At 42.4% G+C, this 25832-nt stretch overlaps 1 protein-coding gene across 2 annotated transcripts in view; it reads right to left on the reverse strand.

The window, feature by feature from the left end:
* PDPR (pyruvate dehydrogenase phosphatase regulatory subunit) overlaps nucleotides 1-25832 on the reverse strand; it is a 567407-nt gene that overhangs the window by 47591 nt on the left and 493984 nt on the right. For both annotated transcript variants that reach the window (XM_085640040.1, XM_085640039.1), the window contains exons 16-17: nucleotides 21753-21842; nucleotides 4154-4336 (exon numbers count right to left, since the gene is read on the reverse strand). In XM_085640040.1, the coding sequence (XP_085496166.1) occupies nucleotides 4154-4336; nucleotides 21753-21842 (273 nt within the window). The remainder of the gene's footprint in view (nucleotides 1-4153; nucleotides 4337-21752; nucleotides 21843-25832) is intronic.

The following is a 25832-nucleotide window of genomic DNA, read 5'->3' on the forward strand; positions in this document are numbered from 1 at the left end:
CTCTTGTATAGTAATCAAAACTGCCGTAATAATTCCTTCAGGATTTTTTTTTCTGGTAATAGTATATGCTTACCCTTCTCCTCGGAGACAACTGAGTTGCCATCTCTGGTGTGTGTACGCTGGGTTATAATTACGCACCTACCAGCACGCAGGCTTAACACAGCTAGTACAATTGGGGGACAATTTGTTTAATTTTACATTTATGGCACTTTGTGATCCTATAGGTAGGGAGGACATAGTCTAATAAACAGATTTGTCTTTAGTGATGGCTAGTGGAGTGGGAGTGGTTAGGCACATCAGACTAATGGCTGTTTAGTCAACCTATTAGAATTCAAACACATGTTCCAGTCAACTCAATCAACTGAGTTAAAACTTTAAGATGGTCAGCCAGAATAAAAAGGGAGCCTAGGAAAAGGTCACTCCGCTTAATAAAATATTTCTTGATGATGTAATGGCATTTCAACATTATGTGTCTTAACGATGAGGGCTACAGTATCCCCTTATATTTCAAGGGAGTAATTAAAGGTATGGCACAAGGTTGAGCGTCCTCCTCAACACTGAATCTTCTTTCAATGTCTTGCATGCTCCTAAAAGGCATCCATCAGGCCATATAGATATGACTGAGGTAGTCTCTGTACACCATATGTTTCTCTTGATGTTGTCTGCCTCGACAAGCATGTATCCAACAAAAAAAGAAGGATGCGTCTGAGGGACCTCTGATACCTAGATAAGGTCTAAGGGACCTTACCTAGATTTCAGAGATGTGATAAGAAATGCAAAGGTATGGGCAAACCCCTCCATTTCTGACTTGGTGTGCTGACCCTCAAATTAGCATGGGGACCAATGCCATCGCCTAGGATTAATATCATTTGTCCAGCAGTAGCTGTACATTTTACGTTGAAATTCTCTGCACCGACCAATGAAAAAAAACGTAATTTCACAAACTGAAAACTAGCAAAATGTAGAAAAACAAGTGGGCAGCTCTTGACAAAAGTCTTCAGAGACTCCCACTCTGTTGAACACCTGTTAGAAAGTAAAGACTGCCTGGGTAGGGAAGATGTGATAGAAAATATACAGCGAGTATAAAACCTACATTTTACCAAGTTATTCATTGAAATACAGAAAATGTTAAAACGTCATAAGATGTGTCAAAATAATTGGTTTAAATTAGAATGTCTGTAAAAATATATAAAAGGAAGTCTTGTGTTCTGCAGTCCATCTCACAGAGCTCGAAATAATCAATGAGTGACTGTCACCATGTTGCATGCTGTGCTTCTAGTTGTCCTTGTCCAACCTTAAAGTGAGAATGAAGTATTTTCCTCTATTACAGGTTGTATTTGTATGGAATTAACTTCTTTTAATTTTCTCTTCTGTAAAATGAAAATGTGGTTTGGACAGGAGTGGTAAAACCACATTTTTAAAAAGGGAACTTTTGGGTTTTTCTTGGACAGATGTTTTAAAATACAAGAAATAGAAAACAAATGTTGACTTTCCATTGGTATTCTTTTTTGCTTAGAACAGAAAGATGTATTATGATGTTAAAAGTGTTCTGAGATCATCCCTCATATGGCTGGAAACATTCAATGCTTATGAATATAGATGAAGATCTTGTGACAGAAAAAACGCCAAGATCCTACACATCACAAAGTGACCAGGAGACACGCACTTAGGAGAGACTTGATCACAGGGCAATTAGAGTGAGGTCCAACTGGCTCTGGAGAGTAGGAGGAGAAGATTGGCTGACTGGTATGCTGCTCTCCCACTGTGCGGTCTGTGCGGTAGAGGAGAGGAGTAGATTTACACACACACTCCCATAATGTCCCCCTAAAATTGGATGCCCAGATAGTTTAGAAGAAGAAGTAGCAAGGAAGTGTTTCACTCAGCGTTCGAATAAAAGCCAAGCACAGCTCTCAGCTTCCATCTTTCTCCACGTGTTGCAGAGCTTTGAGAAAGAGGAGAAACCCATAATCTGGTTGGGACAGTGATAATCATGATGCATTACTACATGCGTGCACTGCCCTTACAGCGGTCTGTCTCCTTCTACTGCACTTATTGCGACATATGGCCTATCCTGTGCCGCACTCCACTCTGACCCCTCCCGACTTTACACCCATGATAGGTTTCTTCTAGATTCAGAATGGAGGCAGTTGTTGGCTCCTGCACTTTGTATCCTGATCCCTGCACAGGCCTAGCACCACGTTGCTGGTGGCTTAGGCCACATTACCTGGTTGTACCAACTTCTGCCCGGAGCGGACGATATGTAGTCAGAAATAAATTCACACCTGGGAACCACTAAGATCCCAGATCACTTCTTATGCATAGCTTGCAGATAAGCAGAGAGGGCAGCCATGGAGAAGACCAAACTGTCTGCTTCTTCGAGTTTATGATACCTTTTTCTCTTGTCATCTGATTGAGGTTCTTGTAAGTCCATGAAATATGACCCACAGGCAGAGTAACTAGTGGTGGCTGTCCTGCTTAAAAGAGCACAGACTTTGAAGTCACCGACAATAAAGAAGTGGAGGAAGGTGAACATTTTGGGAGCTGTGGAGCAAACAAGATGTTAGACGCGGGACAGAGGAAACTCCTGATGCCAGTGTGCTATAAGTGGACTACTCTGCCATGGATGTTTGGGATCCCACGTGTTACTGTCTGCTATGGTGTGGGTTGGAGGGACATCCCAGTGTTCTCCAGTCAGTACAAACTTAAAGGGAGTCTTTGCAAGACACTGAAGCAGCTGCAATTCTGCCAGCAGAGAGAGTTACAAATTAAAGTTTCGTCAGATGGGGAAAGGTTGGCACGCCCCACTGAGGGAGTCTATCAGGATGTAGTAGTGGGACCGCATCTATCAGGAGATGCAATGTCTAAGGATGCAGCAGACTTCCCATCTTTCCAACAAGGTGCATCAGTAGGTATGTAGTTGCTTGATAGCAAAGCTGAAAAACAGGAAATCACAACGAGGGCTACAAACAATAGAGTATTAAGATTTTGTTTTATAGATACTGGCAGTAACACCAATAAGGTGCTGCATTCTTTTTTTAATAGAATATCTGACTCCTCCTACTCATTCTAAATATTCCCAGCTGAAAGAAAAGTTTTGGAACTCTTCTATGCGGCTCATGCCATCCACTGAGCATGTGTCACCATTACGATGATACTGGGTTACATGGATGGGCCAAGTGTCATTTTATAAATAGCATCTACGATGAAATGCAACAAGCAAGTAGATGGGAACGGAATTCTACAGCTTCCTTAGTTCACTATGGAAACATAGTTCAAAGAAAACAGTTCCTGGTGATTTGTAGGGAGCTTTTGTTAATGGGCCTTTTGGTGTCTGTAGATTCCAGGAAAGTTGTAAGTGGAGAATGGGAACAGGACTTATGCCTTTCCAAACATGGAAGCTGCCAGATTTGTTTTAGAGAAAATGACAAATGGCTCGACCTTGGAGAGAGCAATACTCCTTCATTGTTTGATTGCCTCTGTCCTCTGGCTCAGCTCAAACCAGTTCAAAGTTCCTGGGTGTGTCCGTGATCAGGGGTGCAGTGGATATTCAGTTGACTATTATACAAATCTGAGTGCTGCAATTTTTAGGTTCCCATTTCCCCTTTCTCTACTTTCCACCTTTTGCTATTAGTACTGGAAATTTGGTGGATTTCTCTAAAGTGTTTGTGATGGATAGTACAGAGTTTTTAGACTGTCATAGTGGTAAATGTGAAACGTTTATGTGGAGTGTTGGTTGCTGTGGGGATGTATGAGGCACTGACCTTTTTTGCTAATAAAAAAAGTTTTTAAAAAATGCAAAAACAGATTGGAATTTCTAGGGTGCAGAGGCATAAGAAATGGAGAGCCAACACAATGTTTATAGGCACATGTTGGTGCTGGATGATATTTCCCCATTAGTACAATCCCATCATGTTGCCTTTCCAGGCTTTGTCCACAGAAGCACTACACCACTTTGCGGATACAGCTATTACCAGATTGCTTTGGTAGGATACAATAAATGACTCCAAAAATGTCAGAGAAAAGATAATAATTAAGGAAAAGGCGTAACTGAAAAGCAGGTTGGGAAGTATGTAGGTAAAGATGTGAAGGACAACAGGGGTACTTGTGATCAAAATTGTTAATTGGACAATTATTTGGAAAAGAAGGTACCCACCTTGTCAAGTTTAACCCTGAACTCACGGCCACATTCCAGTGGGGTGGTGAAGGCATCCAGGTCTTGGCCCCAGAATGCAAAGAACTTTTCGATGCGTAGGCTGCGCAATGCATAATATCCAGCGTTACGAATTCCATACTTCTGTCCAACACTCATTACCTCATTGTAAACATGTAAAGCATACTGGGAAAGAAAGTAGACATTGTTACAATAAGAAAAAAAAGAAGGTTTAAGTCTGTCATGTAAGAAAAAATTACCTGTAACTGTTCTCCAGTTTTGGTACCTTTCATAGATTTACATGCTTTAATCATTCTCCTTCGTTAAGCTGGGAGTCCCATGGTATCTTTACAAAAGCACCTGAGAGAATAAGGAATAAGTTATTTACCTTTGGTAACGCTCTTTCTGGTGAGTCGTATATCAAACCACTGATTCCTCCCCTTGTAACTACCCCCAGGCACCAGACTGGATCTGAGATTTTTCGGCTAGTGTGCCGGTAGGTGGCGTCGTTCTGCTCCGCATTAGTTCTATCCCGCCTCTTAAGTGAAGTTGGGCCACAATATAACTGCCACTGCAGCGTTGTCAGTTTCTTTTGGATATCAGTCTCTGCTGTAGGACATGGAGCCCTTGTTATTAGACTGTACCAGTGAGCAGATCTCTGATTGAATTCCTTTTAATATGGACGAAAGGAGTCCATTCAATAGATCGGAAGGATGGGGGGCTGGTGAGGAATCTGCAGTTCGAGTATCAACCAGAAAGAGCATTAGTGAAAGTAAGTAGCTAGTACTTCGGATGGTTACTTCGAACCACAGATTCCTCACATTGTTGATAGATCCCAAAGTACTACCACCACAGGTAGTGGGTCTGTGGAATTACTGAAAAAACCTGCAGGACAGAAGGGCGAAAGGACTTGGCTTTACAGGCAGCAGTGCTTGATGAATGCATGAACTGACCCATGTCCAAAACAGGCACAAGTGCCAAAGTGCTTTTAGCAGCTTTGGCTCTGGTGGAATGAGCCTGAAGGCCTTACGTGGGCTCTTTCTTATTCACACAATAGCAAATCCTAATAAAAACCACAATCTAACTGGAGATGGTTCTTTCTGCACTGCTCATCACTTTTTCACCACAGAGAAACCCAAAAAGAGTTGCCAGACTGTGGTCTCAGATTTCTCTTGAGATCTAGGCGATGGAGTCCCTTTTCCTCCTTGGATGGATGTGAAGGAGTGAAGAACGTTAGCAGGGTGATCGATTGCCCAATGTGGAAAGGTGTACCACTTTCGGGAGGAATTGCCAAGGTCCTGAGCACTAGCTTGTTCGAAAAGGTGGTGGTGTACGGTTGCTAAACAGAAAGTGTTTGCAACTCACTTAGGCTGACGTGATTGCAATGAGAAACACAGTTTTAAATGTGAATAACCTGAGAGGATAACTGTATTGGCTCGAATGAGGTGCACATAAAAATGTGAGCACTAGATGGAGGTCCCAATGGACATCACAAAGGGTTTTAGCAAGGATACATGCATCAGCCATTTGTTTTTGGTTTTTAAACAGCACAACAGGTGATTTAAATAAAGATGGTTGATCATGAAAACATGCAAAGGCAGATAAGGATAATAATAGAGACAAGGAAAAACAGAAGAACATCAAACAACTGTGATTGTAAGAGTTGGATATGCAGAGAAAATCACCAAACAATAAACTTCTCCCAATGTTCCACATAGATGAATCTGGTGGAGGGACGACTGGCTGCCAGAATAACGTTTACTACCTTGGGAGGGAGATCAAAAGCAGTCAATTGTCATTACTTAATCTTCAAGCATGGAGGCATATGTTGAACAGGTTTGGTTGCAGGACCCTGGCCTACTGCTTTGTCAGAAAAATTTCCTTAAGAGGCAACTGGATGGTCAAGACCAGAAGTTCTGGGTACCACACTTCTTGCCCAATCAAGAGCCACTACAATGAACTGGGCCTGGTTGACCCTTATATTCCTCACAACTTTGGGCAGAAGGGGTAGAGGCAGGCAGGCGTACTGGAGTCCCAAGGTCCAGTCGAGCTGGAAGGTATCTCAGAACGCAAACTGTCTAAGAAAATCCAGCATAAACATGCTTGGACATTGCACGTTCTCGTGGTGGAGCCAGGTTTTTCCCCATTTTTGGAAGAATCCCTGTCACCTAGGAGTGCACCCGCATTCGTAATCCATTAGGCAATGCTGACTGAGGTTGACGTCTATGGCATTTAAACATCCTCCCAGATTTTGTACAACCAGGAAAATGCCCTGATGACCCAGTCAGTTCCAGAGGCACAGAGCCTCCTGACACAGGATCCACGACTCCACTATGCCCTATTTGTCGCACAGAGGTAACAACGTCTTAACCTCTATATGGATGACCGTGTGCCACTGAGGAAAAACTAAAGGGTTCTCGTCGCGGTGGTGGGAGGAGGGGCTGGAGACTGTAGTTCGTTGCCACTGGGGCCGGAACGCTCTTGGCAGGACACCCGACCTCTGCCTTGAAAGGTCTGGGAGGTTCGTTGATGCTGAGGCAAGGTTTGTCATGGCATCTGCTGTAAGCCTGTTCAGAACACCTGAAAGGGCAGAAACTGCTGGGTAAACTGCAGTGCTCGTGGTGCTATGCCCAAAAGCGGGCTGTTGCCTGGCTTCCTTAACATGCTCTAATGCAGAGTCCACTTTGTCTATAAAGAGATGGGTGGCATAAAAGGGATGCCCATAAGGGACTGTTGAACTTCACTCAAGATATCCATGGATCTTAAATAAGCGTGGTGCAGAAACACCACACTGGTGTTAAGTGTCCTACCCACACTGTCTGAAGTGACCAGGCCTCAACTGATCACGTATTTCGCAGCGTCTTGGCCATCATGAATTATTTGCTGGAGGTTGGCCCAAAGGTCATCTGGGACTGCAGGCAAGATACAGGCCATCATGTCTCACAATGCATGCAAATAACACTCCTGAAGTAAACCTGAGTCTACAAATCTAAGGACAAGACTGGCAGAAACAAAAATTCGCTTCCCACACGCTTCCATGCATTTCAACTCCCTGTCTGGCTGTTTGGTTGAGAACACATTTCACATTTGAGTGCAGCCTGCTGATGGAGGCTTAAACTACAAGGCTCTCAGGTGTCAGATGCCGCAGGAAGAAAGAGGAGCCCACTGGAGTTAGTCTGTGTCTACCAGCTATCTAGCTGTTAATGGGAAGGCAAGATTCTGCTTTTGCTCGGGTGCCCACAGACATGCCTGTCAGGGCTTCACTAAAAGGAACCTCAGTATGTACATGGGGCTTTACTTACACTGATGGGAGCTGGAGGTCAAGCACTTCTGTTAAATGTTATTATTACTATTGCAAAAGATGTGGATTCCTCCCATTGAGCCCAGTATCAGGCGAGGTATCACAGCCACTAGCCTCTTGGAGGGATAGAAATAGGTTCTCTCCATCCTATAATGGCGATCTATCATCAACGTCATTGTCTTGCGTTCTGGGCAACAAAATTCATAGAATTCAGGAGCTAAGCTGACAACTTCAATGATCCAGGGCTGTGATAAAGGACCTGCCTCTTGCTCAAAAGATTCACTGGGTGGTGTGTCTGCTAACTGTACAATGTCTGTGAACCAATATTATCAGGGCCTTGTTCGGGCGATTAAGATCATGAGGCATGGTTCTCTCTTTAGTTGTCGTTGACCCTTGCAATCAATGGGATATGTGGAATAGTGTATTCATATGTATCTGACCATGTGATCAAAAATGCATCCACTGACCAGTCCCTTTTTTGAGAAAATGGCATTTCTTGTTTGTGCCATTTGAAAACAAGTTCAGCTTCGACTTTCCTCATGCTTCGAATCCCATCTTTAGCAAACTGTTGTGGAGTTCCCATTTCTAGCAGCTATAGATAGAGACTCAAATAGTACGCTTATCACTGTCTTTTTTGCGTAAATGATCCATTAAAAAAATCTTTATCACTTATGCCTCATACCATAGGTGTTGGTCCTCCTTGGCGATCTGTGTCTGCCTGTTTCTGAATGTGTAACATCAATATTGATTTTTCAAAAGAGAGGGAGTTACCCAAATGTACATACAAAGGGACAGGGTAAAAATACAACAGCAACACAAGAGTCCCTATATTTGAATCAGGAAATGAGTAAACTATTTACCCTGAACCAAGTGTCTATTGGTCTATTGCTACTCTGGCAGAGGTGTCATGAAGAAAACTAATATTTTACTCCAACATTATGATTAAAATATAAAAAACAAAAAGGCAAAATTGAAAATATACACAAAAAGTCTCTTCCACTTGTATTCATGAAAAATAGTTTAAACTTTTTATTAAAATTCATGATATAGGGGGCATGGAACAAATTTAGGGGAGACATCTGTGACCCACTACATGAACAGGCGGAAGAGGACTCGAATGAGGAACGCTAAGGAGGGGGGCGGTAACAGCATGAGGGGTACTGTTAAGGACTATGCTGTAAGAAATGCGGAACTGTGTAGTGTTGATGTATAATGTGTATATATACCATCTGGAAAAGTTATGCCTCGATGAAGTTAACTATAATAAAAAGATTAAAAAAAAAAAAAAATCATAAGTATCTGTGTAAATAATTAATTAAACATAATAAAATGTTATGCAATAGTGAAACTATGTTCTTTTCTCATAGAGGGAAAGCATAATATATCCCTGCCTTGGATTTGAATTTTTCCCTGAACTCCCTATACTACGGTGGCCCCAACGGACAGAGGAATATACTGAATTTTTAAAAAATTACCAAATTAAAAAGGTATGCCAACAAAGTTGTTTTTGGATATAACATTTACCGTTTAGAAAGGGCCCTATAAAATTGAATATGCTAAGCTGTGAGGTTCACATGACTAACTAAAAGATCAATTGTAAACATAAAGGCTATAATGTTTCTGTCTTTGCCAACAGGATTGGTTGTGACTGTGGCAGGGTAAGATGCCCCCTATACCCCTGATGATATAACGGGAATATATACCAAATTATAATAAGGTATGACACAACTCTATATAGAACAAGGTGTATAGTTTACCAACAAAAATGGTTTGAATATCAAATAGAAGTAGACCGCGGCACTCATGATTAATTGTCAAATACTGAGTGACTTTCTTGTCTGTATTACAATATCTGTAGTATGCTGGACAGAAAATATCTTTGCCTAATGACAGAGGGGATTTTAATGAACTAGGCCTATGTCTGTCTATGTGAAAGATACCTTTATAATTAGAAATACTACTTTTTTCTCTTAGATAAACCAAGTGTCAATGAATGGAGGGGTCAAAAGTTAGGGTTTTGAAAATGAAAAGTAATATCATATGATTACACAAAGGCTTTAGCAGTCGTGGTAATAGGTAGAATTTTAAGAACAAAATATTAAGTAAGAATGTTTTTTTAAAAAAATGAATATTTGAAATGTACATGTATTTAAATGGAATATTTTTTCATTTAGATTTGATAAAACTTGTATAGTCCTGAAGAAGGTGAAAATATCAAAGAAGTCACCGAAACGCTGCGTCGACTTTTTTAGTTTTATCTATATAAACAGAGAATCTAGATTGTAACCTTTATGTGGGAGGAAGATCAAGTATACTCATTTTTATGAATTGTGTATTTTATAACATGAATTTTAATAAAAAGTTTTAACTATTTTTCATGAATACAAGTGGAAGAGACTTTTTGTGTACATTTTCAATTTTGCCTTTTTATGTTTTTATATTTTAATCATAATGTTGGAGTAAAATATTAGTTTTCTTCAGGACACCTATGTCAGAGTAGCAATAGACCAATAGAGACACTTGGTTCAGGGTAAATAGTTTACTCATTTCCTGATTCAAATATAGGGACTCGTGTTGCTGTAACATCAATATTGAGCCATTCATTCAAACCAACACCGAAAAAGTATGTAACCTCCATAGGAAGGCTTGAAGGCCTTTCTAGGCGTCTTAGCTTGAGCACCTTGATGTGCATTTTTGTTTAGTTCAGAGACAATTGCCCCCCTGGCTTATAATTCCTTAGGTCGGCTCCTCGTCCATTAATTGAGGTGACCGTGGTTGGGACTAAGTCTAGTTGTGAGGGAACAAATAATAAGCCTACGCCTTTGCTTTCTGCGGACATCTACCACGGAAAAGCCTTTTTCATCATAGGAGTTATTCGGAAGAGGTCATCGAAGGAGCCTGATATCTGAGCCTATAGCTTATCCAGCTCTTGCTGACTGGGTCGTATTCTTAGATGGCAGAATGGGATGAAGCACATATACCTAATAATCATTTATTTTTTTGCAGGTGGACTTTGATGATGGATTGCTTTTGAATATAAGTTGCCAAGTTTTCTAAATGTAGTTATTTCTTGTGAAAGGTATGCCTTCACTTGCTTTGTGTACAGCAGTGCAGCAAAAAATGGATTGAGTGTGAAGGTTTTATCGATTATTTGTTTTTGTTGAGCATGAGGCCAAACTTTTTGTATAGCCAAGGGAACGATGAAATTAGATTGTTTGTGGCTTACCTGGATGCATCCTTTACCAACCAGTTGTGGCGGTACAGAAAACTTAATGACCCAAGTGTTGAAGGTGCACTGCCACCAATGCCATATATTTTGCGAAAATCCTCAGAGCTAATTTGGGGCCAAAAAGGGAGAGCTCTGAATGGACAGTGGTGACTGTCTACTTCAAATCTTAAGAACTTCCAATGTCGTCTTAGAGTTTTAGTGATGTCATATCCTTGCATTTCATTATTAGTTGCACGGCTTCCCGTATAGTGACATTTCAGAGTAATTGTTTTCTCAGGACAATATTGAGCTGAGAGAGATCTAGTTTGGGTCTTTAAAACCCTAAGCTTTTCTTTTTGAATAAAAAGATCCTGAAGTAGAAGCCTACACTCCCTTGATGGGTAGGGAATTGTATGATGACACCCTTCTGTAGCATGATCAGAATTTCAGTCCACGGTATGAGCAGCTGGTTGTGCTTAAGCTTCGACGATACTGGCTTAGAGGGTGCTGGATGAACTCCAGCATGTGCCGAAATTGTATGAGATCCAGCATCCCCTTGTCAAATTTTATTTACACTCATTCTGGGCTGATGGCGGAAATAATTTCACCTATGTGACCAATATGCTGGGGGATTGTTATGATCATAGCCTGCACTGACAGATGGGGGAATCCCGATTCCTGTGATTTTGTCTGAGAACCACCTTTGAGTTAGAATTGTGGTTTGCTGTAGAATTCTGCAGGAGGCACCCTTTAGGGCTGCTGTTGTAGTGTTACAGTGTAGTAGTGTAGGTGGTATTTTGTCTACTGATGCCAGTAGTGTCCTCCCTTCGCTCCTTGAAAGGGCTTGAGACATCAATTTTAATACCTGAAGAGATCTGGAGGTGTCCGTGCCAAATTTCATACTCTGAACAGCATCATCTATACCTTTCCCAAATAGAGACTCTCCATCAAATGGCATACCCAAAATTCTGTTCTGCACTTCTGGTCTGATCGAAAAGACGCTCTCAGCCACCCTTGACCACGAAAAACAGCTGCTCATTTGCCACATCCATTGCTGCAGGTATGGCGGCAGTGGAAGCGTTCTCTCCTTCACAAAAAATTATTTTAGCTTCCTATTTCTTGTCCTCTAGCACAAACTAAATGTAAGGAGATATGTGCTATATCTGGTGATCATATCTGCCTAGAATGGCCTTCGTGTTCACTGCTTTAAATGATTTAATTGCCACCAAGGCCCACACAAAAGGTGATGGAAGGAATGCTTTCAATTTGTCTTACCACTGACATTTGCTTAAGGTAGCATCCCAACACATCATTCTTTCTTGCCTTAACTGCCAAACCAGGTCTTCTTTTTTATTTGTTTAAAACTTTTTATTGAATATTTTGTACATTTTACAGCGTACAACCATAACAATGCCTATGCACCGTAATCAGATATGTGCAAGTGTTACATCGTCTAATACTCTGCCAGAGAGAAAGGGGGACAAATGGGTTGTGTAACAAAGGTTCAAAGTGGACTCCTGCCGGTGTCAGTACAAAACGGTACAAAAGGGGGTGGTGATGGACGGAGCATCAGAACCAATCAAACACTCACACCCAGTCAACAGATCTGGGTTTGATCCATCACCTTTCTTTAGCCCACTCTGCCACCCCAGTTCAGACATGGCCATATGCAAATCAGTCTGATATGTGCCTCATGGGAACAGTCCAGCCCGAACTGCCAAGCCATGCCTTCCCTGGACCGGAAACAAGCTTCCTAGGACCGGTTTCTGGCATTTCAGCCATCTTCAGCCAGGCTTGCTTGAATCCAGTGGCAAAGTGAGCAAGGGACTCACGTCTGAGCATACCCTGCCAACTTATGGCGAACAAAGTGGTACAAAAGGGGGTGGTGATGGACGGAGCATCAGAACCAATCAAACACACCCAGTCAACAGATCTAAGTTTGATCCATCGCCGTTCTTTATCCCACTCTGCCACCCCAGTTCAGACATGGCCATATGCAAATCAGTCTGACCCTGTGCCTCATGGGAACAGTTCAGCCCGAACTGCCAAGCCATGACGGATTTGCATATGGCCATGTCTGAACTGGGGTGGCAGAGTGGGCTAAAGAACGGTGATGGATTAAACCCAGATCAGTTGACTGGGGGTGAGTGCTTGCAATGTTGAACACTCCGTCCATCATTTCCTTTGGTTTTTGCTTTGTTCGCCATAAGTTGGCAGGGTATGCTCAGACGTGAGTCCCTTGCTCACTTTGCCACTGGATTCAAGCAAGCCTGGCTGAAGACGGCTGAAATGCCAGAAACCGGTCCTAGGAAGCTTGTTTCCGGTCCAGGGAAGACATGGCTTGGCAGTTCGGGCTGGACTATTCCCATGAGGCACAGGGTCAGACTGATTTGCATATGGCCATGTCTGAACTGGGGTGGCAGAGTGGGCTAAAGAACGGTGATGGATTAAACCCAGATCAGTTGACTGGGGGTGAGGGCTTGCAATGTTCAACACTCCGTCCATCATTTCCTTTGGTTTTTGCGGTGTCTGTACAAAAGGCGCAACAGCGCTTAATCTTAACTCTAGATGGTTCGTGGATATTTCAGGCACGGTGTGTCTTAGGCCAAACTGTGGATATAGGATACAACAAAAGGAGGACAACTTAAGCAAAGGAGGGAGGGAGAAGTCGCAAGAGACGTGCTGCCATGTCTAGTATAATCAGGGACGCCAGGGCTATCTGGACCGAGTGACAGCGGATTACTGAGAGAGGGAGAGGGTCATGTCACTTTGGAGGTCGGGGCTACACATCGCCTCTATCAAGGGGGGGAATGGGTTGTGTATGTTAGTCCTGTATATCATCCAGGGGATCCCCAGAGTTAGTGACCATTTCCTGCAACTTCGATACCATGTGTCCCATTGAGCCGGCAGAGGGAACTTTCGGATACCAAGCATATCTTCCCTGCACAGCGTCAATCCCTCTGCCCTAGCCCAGTTAAGGAAAGATCTGCACCAGGCTAATATGTGGGGTGAATGGGGGGATTTCCAATGCTTGGAAATCAGGCATTTAGCGGTTATTAGGCCCAAGTCTAGGAACCAGTTGGTAGCCCTGTGCTTTTTATTCCTACTAAATAGGTGTAGTATGTGTACCTCCCAAAGAGGTGGGATGACACGATGCGTGCAAGTAGCTAGTGTGCTCGTCACATTGCTCCAGTATTAAGTCAGAACCGGGCACCGCCACAGCATATGGAGTATGTCGGCATCCAGTTGCTGGCAACGAGGACAGGTTGCATCAGTCCGGAGAAAGTATCTATTTATTTGTGCTGGGGTGAGATATGCTCGGTGTACACGAAGAATTGAATTTGCTTAAACCGTTGGTTACGTTGAATGTACGTCGGGCTGTCTCGGACTGTAGTCCATTCTCTGTCCGTTAACTCCCTCCCTAGGTCCCCTTCCCAGTGATGTCTCAGGCGGGTGAGGTCTGCCTCTGTGTGCTGACGAATGGAGGATGCAAACCAACTCGACAGGTGCCACCCGGTACCCCTCAAGTGAAGGTATTGTGATGTGTGGGTGGTTCCTGAGCAAGTGTGCCCCACTTGGAAGATAACGAGGCTATAACTGTTCTGTGCAGTAGAAACTGTCCAGGACGCAAGGTCCCTTCCGCTATGAGTTCCGGATACGGGATGAGTGAGCCATACTGGAAGAGATCTCCCAAGTCTTGAATGCCCTATGACACCCAGTGTCGCAGCTTGGAAATTATGGTAGGGGTGTCCCCTTGCGGAGTTCCTAGCAGTGGGATAGCGGGTGCATATGGGATGGTGGCTCTAGTGAGGAAGAGGCTCCTACAAAAGCATTTATAGGCTACGGTGAGTAAAAGTGTGTCGGGAGTTTAGGCTTTGCGCATGGGTGGAAAGCCTGCAGTAAGCTATTGAGCGTTATTGGGGGTTGCAATGATACTGTGTCCTCTAAGTATCGGGACAAAAGCCACCGAGCAACCCACTGCAGCTGGGAGGATAGATAATAATGCTCGAAGTTAGGCACCGCCAGTCCTCTCAGTTCAGCGGGCAAGTATAGTTTTACCCATGGACACCCTATGTCTCGACATCCACCATATAAAGTCCCTCACAACCTTTTCCCATTGTCTAAAAAAGGGCGGGGAAATGATAAGAGGTAGAGTAGTAAAATAGTAGAGAAGGCGAGGAAGGGCCACCATTTTAATAAGAGCAAACCTCCCAGATTATTGCCAGCGGAAGGGTTTTTCAAAAACCCATTTGTGCTTGAATGGCTGCGGTGGCCATAAGTATGTTCCCGTCCAACAAATCAGCTCTAGACCGGTAGACTCGCACCCCCGAATATTGAAAAGGGTCTATGCACCATGTGACTGGGATTCCTCCCAGGACATATCCTGGATCAGGCGTTTCCTGCAGGAATGGTGAGAGAATTGATTTCTCTGCGTTGACCCGCAGTCCCGAGGCTTGGGCAAAATGATTTAGGGCATGGTCAAGAGAGGGTGGGATGTTGTGGAGGTCACGGACATATAACAGCAGGTCATCTGCTTATAATGAAATGGTGTGCGTGCAATCCCCCAGAGCAATACCCATGTCAATGTGAGTGCAGATGTGTGCCGCCAGTGGTTCCACCGCCAACGCGAACAAAAGGGGGTACAACGGGCATCCCTGCCGTGTCCCCCGTCGCACCCGAATGGGATCCGAGACATAAGGTCCCGTCTTGACTCGGACCAACGGATTATGAGAAAGCAACTGTACCATACTAGTAAAGTATGGGCCCAGACCAAAGCGGGCCAGGACGGCGAATAGAAAATTCCAAGCTAGTGAATCAAAAGCCCTCTCGAGGTCCAATAACATGCAGCCCGAATGAGGCCACACAGCTGGGGCGTATTCTGCCACCCGAAAGTATCACCTTATGTTCAGAACAGTGTTGTGTTGGGGAACAAGCCAAACTAGGTCTTCTTGAACCAGAACACAAGCAACCCAAGACTGGTTCCACCCTGCTTAGAGTTCATCAGTCACGTATAGCTTGGTTCCAGTAGCACACTGATCAGGGGACCCAATTCTGGGCATACCCTTGCCACTTTGGGCGTACATCAAACACAAAAAATGATGGGAGGAAGGCTTGCAATTTGTCGAACCACTGGCAATCACTTGGGGTAGCATCCCTACCAGTCATACTTTTGATCACAATGCAATTTCACTTTGCACCTAACAATATGCAAATCAGTCTTGACCCTGCTCCAATAGGAACAGTCCAGTCGGAACTGCCAAGCCAGGTCCTCCCTGAAACAGAACACAAGAAACCCAAGACTGGTGTTGCCTTGATTAGGGCTCATCAGTTGGGTTTAGCTTGGTTCCAGTGGCACAGTGAAGACAGGGCCCATGCCTGGGCATACACCTGCCATTTACAGCGTACACCAAACAAACAAATCATAATGGGCTGAGATGAAATGGTGGGCAAAAGAATGATGGGTTGGAATGCTACCATGAGCTATTGCCAGTGGTTAGACATATTGCAAACATTCCGCTTATCAACTTTTGTTTGTTTGATGCCATTAAAGAAACCCTTTTGCTAATTGCATACTTTTTCCAGCCCTTCCTGTCCAGAGTTACTGTGCAGAAGGTACCCAAGTTTCTGGATTTTTGGGGGGGGGGAAGTTTGCATGACCACAGAGTCCACTTTAGCGAGGCATTCCCGACATTCCAGGGTGTTGTCTAGCGATTTAGAATTCTTGTCTTGGAAGTACAACAGCTACTGTTGCAGGCATTCTCATAATTTTTAATCCCTTTTGTGAGAGATGATCCACTATTGATATTGCGCTAATGGTCTTCTTGGCAGTTGTTCACAAGCCATAAAGGAAGCAGTCATTTTTTTCATTTACAACCGAAGTTTGGATCCCTTCTTTACGAGGGAATGAAATTTGGCGATTTCATCTGGAGGCACATCCAGAGGTACAAGCATTTCTGATTTTGCTACCGGTATTATGTAGTTGTCCCATAACTTCCTCGAGGTCTGGGGTTTTGGGAACTTCCCTTCTTCCATATCAATCGAGTATTGATCGTAGTAATTCGATCTATGAACCTGATGGGTTCTGCAGATGTGTGTGCTAGTAAGATTTGAGTCTAGGACTTAGGGGTGACAAACAAGATTTGTGGTACCTCTGCTGGCTGCAGTTGGTGTAGGTGAGGCATGGCTGTCGGTGGAGGAGGGATGCTTTGAGGCGTTGGTGGAGGCCGATATGAAAGATACGCTGGTGGTTTTGACAGAAATAAGGTATAGTAGTCTGCCATTAGATGTACGTTTTTGAGCAGGTGAACTGACCCTCAATCATTTGGAGGGTCATGGTGATCTTCATATCCCCTCAGATAAAGTTCACAGAGACGGTCGTTGTGGGCTCTATTACCCAGCTTTTCCTCCTTTTCTCTATAACAAGGATAATTAGGAAAATACTGAGGTGATTCTGGTTCACAGGAAGAGGAGTAACCATGCTGGAAAGGGTGCCGGAATTTGCCAGAATCTGGTTGACGGGGTCTCTGATGGGACAGTCATCGACAACAGATGTTTCTTTTTCCATCGACAGTGGAGGTGGTGTGCTCCTCATCAACAGTGTATCCCTCAACAAAACTAATGTTGACGATTTTGAGGTGTATCTGTTTTCCACAGGCTTCTAAGATGATGAAGCTGGTTAAACAACACAAGGTGAAGATCTGTTAGTGTCCATATGGCATATGGTGTTTATGTCCCTTTTTCCCCTTCGTCAGATGTTGGCATAAAGCAAGGTGATATCTGCGGCATTTTGTAAAATGGCAATTACAGAAAAATTGTCGGAAAGTCCATGTTCATTGTGTTTTCACCCAGGTTATTTTTCGTGTAGTTGGGACCTCTTCTTTAGAAGGCGCTACAACCATACATACTTTTATAAAATAGCTGGCCTTTTTACTCTCTCACAGCAGCTCCTGCAACTGTGGACCTGGCTGCCTGTCATGAACCTTTGGCTGCCACTGGGGAATAATAATATTAATAACTAGTGAGGAAAAGTACAGTTCACCTTGCCGTTTGGGTTCAAGTAACTTGCCGAATTGTCGGTCACAGATTTTAGCTCCACAATTCATCATCAATGTCATGAATCTTACAAAGCAGCAAAGTCAATGTCTTAAATTACAACCAGGTCTGACATAGGATCCGTAAGGAAAACAAATATTAATTTGGATCTCAGAATAGTGGACCCTGCCAGTGGCTTTCCCTATAGACTATTATGGAATTTAAATACACGGATATTGTGGGAATTGTGGAAGCTTGCAAACTATAGTACAAAAAGAATTATGCAAAGTGCAAGAACATGGCATTGTGGATTATGGCAGAGTGAGGTAAAACCTGGGTCCACTGTGATCATGCATCCTACCAAGATCCTACAATGTTACTTTCCTATTGTACTGCAATATGCACCAACTGCTTGGGAAGCTCTCAAAATATCCTCAGAGATAATCCCAACCCACTGTAATGATGTATTTATATCCTATCACATTTTGTTCTATGGCTAGACTAAAATATTTCAAATGCACCATTTCCCCTATATTTACCAGGAGTTCCCTAAACGGAATCCCCAAACTGCCACCATGAAATATTATATTTAAGTCCCTTAAGGTTTGATCAATGTTGGTGCAAATCATTTCACTAATTACCCAAATGTCTGTGGGGGACCACCACCAACTCCCTTACAGATTGTTTGTAAATCCTTCCTATATTTTTCCAAGCTTTATGCAGAAAAGGTGTCATCAATTCATATACATAAAAACAAATAAATGTCTCTTGCAATTCTTCCTCAGCAGGATTTCCATCAATAATAAAGATGATTTGGGATTCTATCAATGGTTAAAACTGCTATTTTCACATAGAGTGACACATGCAACTCAGCCTTTGGCGAGCTCTTTGTCAAGATACAGCTGAAAATCCTACCAATTTTGACCTGTTTTTGAATGACAAATGTCTTGAACAATCCATAATTTGGTATTACTTTTAAAACAGTTTTCTGAAAATAGCACTCACAGACTATATACTAGTATTTAAATTCAATATAGTCTAGAATAATATACATTGGCCTATATTGCGGTCTGAATACACTATTTGTTTACCACTAAACACTCACTAAATACTGCTAATTGCTCCTAAATTTGTATAATATATCCATTAGGGTATCGATTCATGTTTTACTTGTTTTTCAAACACATCTATACTCATACATTCAGCTATGGTTCGGATGTTGCTTATCACTGCAACAAACACTAACGCTAGCAAAAGGTTGGAGAACCCTACCATACACAATTTCATGTAAATGGAAATGCAGTTGCCAATGAGTGAGGAGATGAAAGACTGAATTACCATAAATTTAATGGGGAGGGAAAATATATAGAAATATCAAGCAATCTCAAGAAGAAAAAAGGAGCTAATCAATGATAGGCTTCCCGATGCAACTATAGAAACATTAAACTACCTTTGGTGACAATATTGGTGGTGGATATAGGCTTCAGACAGGCCTGAAAAAGCTTTTTCCCCAGATGGCTCTGCAGCATCATCATCATATGGTGCCATGTGGCTGCTGTGGTAATTCCGCCGGGTGTATGACTTAATAATGCATGCATTTACAATGCAAGCCTTTACCATCCATCCATTACCATGCATTGCCTTTACAATACAAGCATTTACCAAGCATGCCTTTACAACGCATGGCAAGTATATACAAGGTAAGTCAAACCCACTTATATGGATCTATGGCTGAAAGGGTTTGGTTTATAATTTATACATATATTAACTACCCAATTTTTCTAATTATCTTTATCATCCCATACCCCAACCTACCCCATAAGCCTAAATACATCCTTACCATCCAATACCAGCCACTAAACCCTAAAACACCCTTCCTACCCTAGACCCTTACCTAAAAACACCATTACCAACCGCTAAACCCTACAAACTCCCTCAGAACCCCATATCCCTACCCACCCAATAAAAATAAGTTACCAGACAAAACCCTTACCCACTGCTAGACCCTGATAGGCATACCACCCAATAGCCCTACTATCCCTAGCCCTTCCTAAACCCTAAACAAACCCATCACACCCAATAACCCTTACCCACCCCTAAACCCAAAAAACACCCTTACCACCCAATACCCCTACCCACCTCTACAAACACCATTACCACCAAGAACCAATACCCACCACAAACCCTAAAAACATTCTATACCCAAATCCATCCCAAAAACTAAAAACACCCTTACCACCCAATATCCCTAAACAAAACCCTTACCACCCAGTCACCCTACCCACTTCCAAAGCCTAAAAACACACTTACCACCCAATACCACTAAACCCCCCAAAGCACCCCTATCATCCTATACCAATACACACCCCTAAACCCTAAAAACAACCCTACAAAGCAATCCCCTTACCCACCTCTGAACCCTAAAAACACCCTTACCACCCAATACCCTTACCCATCCCTAACCTCTAAATATACCATCTTTCTCTCTATCTCTTGCTCTATCAAAATAAACACAGACACCTACCATCTATATACTTAGCTTGCGATGTAAAGGCATGCGTTGTAAAGGCATATTTGTGGTAAAGGCTTGTGTTGTTAAGGCAATGCACAGTAAACGCACTGACTCATCATGATGAAGGTCGGAAAGCCTTCGAACACAGGTAGGAGGCTTTCCGAGCCTAATCGCAGTTCTTGAGAAAGAGGGCAACCCAGCGTGAAATAGTGCACATGGTCACAACCTTGCACTTTTTCAGCTCTAGGGAACCCAACAAAGAGCTGCTCATCCACTCATTCCTGATGTGTGCGGTCCATGCTTTAAGACATTACAGATCAGGGATTGAGTCTATGCAGTGACAAATACTTCTTGCTTGGATATGGAAGAGGGAAGAAAAATGGAGGTGAAATAGACTGTGGCCATGTTTAACGAATCAACCACCTTGGTTTAGAAAGATGGGCAGGTATGAAGAGCCAACTTATCTAGAGCGAAAACTGTGAAAGGTAGGCAAACTGATAGGTCCTAAAGTCCTCCTAACTTATGGGCTGAAGTTATTAACAGCAACAAAACAGGTTTAAAGGGAAGAAGTTGAGCAGGGCAACTGCATAGGCTTAGATGGGAATATCATCAAGAAAATCAAACTAAGATTCAATTGGAGGTGGAGTAAAGAAATAAAGCAAACCTTTTAGAAAGCACATCATTAATGGAGATCCAAACAGTTGAATCGGGCAGACACATGTAGAAGACTCAAGACTTGAGAAAGCCACTAACTGTAGCCATTTAAAAAGACCCAGTTTCAAGGAACACAGCAAGTTGTAAGATGTCTGGAAGAGGTGATTTAAAACCATTAAACAAACTCATCCTAGCAACCTACATAAATGTATTTGGCAGTGGGCTTCCTGGCAACCAAGATGACATCTCATTAGGAAGATACGAGAATGCTGACTGGCACTGCTCAAACTCCACATGTGCAGCCGCAGCATCTGGGATTAAGCTGGAAGACCTTACCATCTTGCATGGAAGCAGAAGGGGAGTCTAAGTACTGAGTTCCAGCAGATCAGTGTCTAAGGCCCTCTGTGCCCAGTATGGGGCAATCAGAATCAACTGTTCTTGATCCTTCCACAATTTCCACAGTACTTTTGACAGAATCAGCAGGCCCCAAGACCAGTTAAACTGAAAGGATTCCCTAGGGGAATTATTCATAGAGAAGTGTATAGCACAAATCTGAGGACACTCCCAGGAATTGTTCACGGCGAAGAGATCCACAAATGAAAATCACAATCTGGAGATCAGCTCTGTAACTTTACGGTGCTACAAGCTCCATTCATGGTCCTCCAGAGATTATCTGCTATCACACTGCCAGTTTTTCTTTAAACTGAGAATAAAAAATAAAAAAACTTCGAAGGTTTGTAGGTTGTCAGTTGTAGTTCTGTTTTGTATCTGTTTCTATAGAAAACTGTTGTCTATACAGCTCCATATGTACCATTGATTCAAGCATGTGAATTTATGAAAGATCTAATGCGTGACAATTTAATTGGTGTTACAAAGATTGAAATTTGGCACCTACCTCAATGGGTATGTACAGCATGAAGCCAGGCTCTCCGGTGTGCGTCATGCTCATCACCCTGATCCCATTGGCATAACCTACACTCATTTCCTGTGGAGAAAAAAAAAAAGATGCCAGGTTATTTGCAGCTAGGTCTGGATATAATAATGGAGGATGACAGGAAGCAGAAATTCTGAGATCTAAGTGGGGGTTCAAGCTTGGCGTGTAAGAGGAAAAAACATTACTAATTAATACCGGCAGAAGTGTGTGTGTGTCGGTGTGTTACCTGTTTGGCAAAATGTATTACCCACAAATCAATAGTTTAAAAAACATATTTCAGAGGCATGATGCCATAGCTGCAAATTATTTTCTATGATTTACATAAGTTGCATAATTCCTGTGAAATATGGAGTTCATACAAAGTGAGAAATTTTCTCTAATTAGTGCTCATCAATTATTTAGTGTAGCACCACTACAATTCTCTTAGATCAGCAGTTCTTAACTTTTTGGACCCCCGCTAAATAACTATTGGAAAGCGCGGGGCCAAAGTCTTGGCAATTTTTATGATTTGAACTTTGAAACAATACACAAAAACAAGCGTAACTCAAACAAATACAGAAATACTTTATTTAATTCATAAACATATGCAAAAATCTGAATTTTAATCAGGTGGTTGAAAACTGTAGTTTCATTTCTATAAGATAGAGCGATATGCTGTTTACTAGCATATTATTTGGTAGTTTGTTGCACTAATGCATGCTCTCTTTTGGTGGGCATATAGCAGTGCTTTATTCCTTTAGTTGTACTTCTGCTGCTCCCACAAATCCAGATAAGGATACCAACTTAATTTTTAGCAACCAATTTCAAATTCCTTCACAATTCAAATTTCTAATTTTGCATTTTTTATATGTATACTTTATCTATTATTTAATTTTCTTTACAGCAGTAGAACCCTTGAGTAAGTGTTGTGGACTCCCAAGAGTCCGCGGTCTACAAGTTAAGAATCACTGTCCTAGGTAATGAAAGCAACCACCTAAATGGCTTAACTTAAAAGCTATATCCCTGAAGAAGTGCTAAATTTACTTGCCAGCATGAAGCCGGCATCTCACATATCGGATCCCCTCCCTGCTGCAATGGTGACAAATCTTCGGCGCATCATGTCACTGATTTGGACCAAAATCATCAACTCCTCTCTGTCAAGTGGCTCTATACTGGCTCCCCTCAAAGTCTGCCAAGTCACTCCCTCATCAAGAAACCAGACGCCAACCAGGACAACCTTAATAACTACAGACCTATATAACCAACCTCCCCCTCCTCCCCAAAACCATTGAAAAATGTTTGCTTGTTCAACTCAACAACCATATCGAAAAACACAACCTGCTTGACTCCTTCCAATTCAGTTTTAGGAAAGGCTAGAGTACAGAGACAGCTATACTAAACATCATGGATGACCTACACAGATCTTTGGATGATGGTCTTTGGATGATGGCCAGGCCTGCATCCTCGACCTCTCAGCCGCCTTTGACACCGTCAACCACAGAATCTTCTTAAACACCCTCTCACAACGTGCAGGCATCAATGGGACTGTCCTTCACTGGTTCATCTCCTTTCTAAGCCAACGCTCGCAGTTAATCAAGCTCAATAACTCAACCTCAAAAACACCAGTCTCAAAGGGAGTCCCCCAAGTGTCAATCCACTATCCAACCTCATTATGGAACGCCTTGCAATGATCCTGAGGCAAGCTAGAATAGACTACCTTCGTTATGCTGATGGCACCCAACTATACATAAAAATCTCATCACACAAAGACACCCAGAACCTAAATAATACTCTCCTCGCAGTCCAAGCCTGGTTGACCAGCAATCACCTGAAACTCAACCCCCCCAAAACTGAAATCCTCCTCATTAGTCCCAAAGCAAAATCCTTTCCTATTGACTGCTGGCTTGACAACCTCACAGCTTTAAACTGCAAACTGTCCATCTCTACCTCTGTTAAATCCCTGGGGGATTACACTCGACTCCCACCTAATCATTAAAGACCATATCAATGCATCTGCAAAAAGAGCATTCTACACGTTGAAAAACCTCAAGAATCAAACCCATCATCCCCATTGGAGATCTAAAGATGGCAGTGCGATCCTTAATCCTACCCAAGTTGGACTATGGCAACGCAATGGTCACAGGTGCCCACAGTCTTACCTAGCCACATTAAACCCACGCTCCATACTGCGGCTAGACTTATATCGGGGCGAAAGGTCTTTGACCGCATTACTCCCTCCCTCAAACAACTCAACTGGCTGCCAATTGAGGCACGGGCCATACTAAAACCTGCAATCATAACACACAAAGCGTTCTACAATGAAAAACCAATCTACCTCACAAATAAACTATCAAAAGTCAGCCAAAAGAGACCTCTATGAAGCTCAAACAGTCTACTCTTAATTCCCCCAGAATGTATGAGAGAGAAATAGCAAACCCGCTATTTCTCTGGAAATGCTCCTAAAATCTGGAACTCCCTGCCTCGGATCCTGTGGGAACATCAATTCTTCTCCCTCTTGAAAAAGATACTAAAGCTTCTCCTCTTCAACAAATACCTAAACCCACCTCCCAAAAGCTCCTAACCAGCCTGCATGCACCCTCCCTGCACCCTAGAAATAAATCTGTGCACCACTACCCTGGGGAAAACTGTGCCTCTAATTCTCCAATCCGCAAGAGGCCTGACCCCAACAACTTCAGAAATACAATGCCTGTTAGTCTTGCTCATCCAGTTTTATTTTTTCAGCGTACGTATTGCTACTATGTGCTTTTCTGCTTTTATTTTACTCTTCCAGCAATTTTGTACAATTGCTGCTGTGCTCTGCAAAGCGATATGTATTTTATGTACCGTAACTACCTCAAAGTTATACCAATAACTTTCCCCAATCTCCTAGTACATCTCGTCCTATAATCTCACCATGTATCTATATGTACTGAAAATGTATCGCATGTAGTTCGGTTTATGCAATTCCTCATATACCTCGCCACTTTGTCACTAAGTATCTGTATTTACTCCAAATGTATCTCAAGTATATGCTGCTATTTCTGTGAAGCACTCTGATGCCCTCAGGTCAAGTTCACGCTATATAAAACTCAGTATACAAAAATCAAATAAAACTTCAGACCTACTCTGTCGAAACATTCTCTAAGTGAAAGGTAATCACAATCTGAAAATGTAATTGCAATCAGGATTACTGCTAGCAGTACAGATGGTCTGGCTGAAACCATAATGCAGGGATTTGAAGAGATTAGAATCCATGTTGCCAGGATTCAAGTCGAACCATCTCTTCACACTGTTCGATATTTTGTATGCACCACCTAAAAATGGGATTCTAGCAGTATGGAAATTCTTCAAAGACATGACCAGCTAACTATCACCTCCTAGAGTTTACCTCCTGGCTACCAGCTATTGAAATACTGACATCAAACAGTAAAGACAGAAATATTTTCAAAATAATTTCTCGGTGCCCTGTACAAAGCACAGTTAACTAATATTATTCCTTCTTGACTGTACAAAACATCAATGAAAATATAAATTCAGGGGTAGTCTTCTACAATGAAGTCTGCATCATTACTTTGAGTTCCTTCTCCATCAATCAATCTTGATTTGGTTTTGGTAGAAAACCATAAAGCAACACACTAAACAACAGTTAAAATCAGCCAAGGATAAAAATACAGAATAAAAACATGGCAGAGACTGCCCAAGAGAATTAAAACATAGCATTATATAGTAAATAAAATCTTCCTCAAACGGACAGCACCAGATAAAACAAGCATTTGCAATGCAATAGGTCTCGCATTTAGGCGAGTTTGAGCTATTGGCATTGCAAATGACACTGACTTTTATTTATGTTTTTGGTTTTAAAACAAATAAACGGCATTGTCATTCCATTACGAATAATTTAAACTCTCGCAAATGTGAGATCTATTGCATTGTAAATGCTCATTGTATTATTAAAGAAGATTAGCCTTGCAGCGAACTGGTTTAAACAGCCGCAGGCTCAGGTTTAAGAAGCTTTTTTGCCAGGCATCTTGGTGCCCGTGCAGATTTATGTCCATGGCAGCC

The sequence above is a fragment of the Triturus cristatus genome, chromosome 12 (assembly GCF_964204655.1).
Source record: "Triturus cristatus chromosome 12, aTriCri1.1, whole genome shotgun sequence".
In the NCBI taxonomy this organism is placed as follows: Eukaryota; Metazoa; Chordata; class Amphibia; order Caudata; family Salamandridae; genus Triturus; species Triturus cristatus.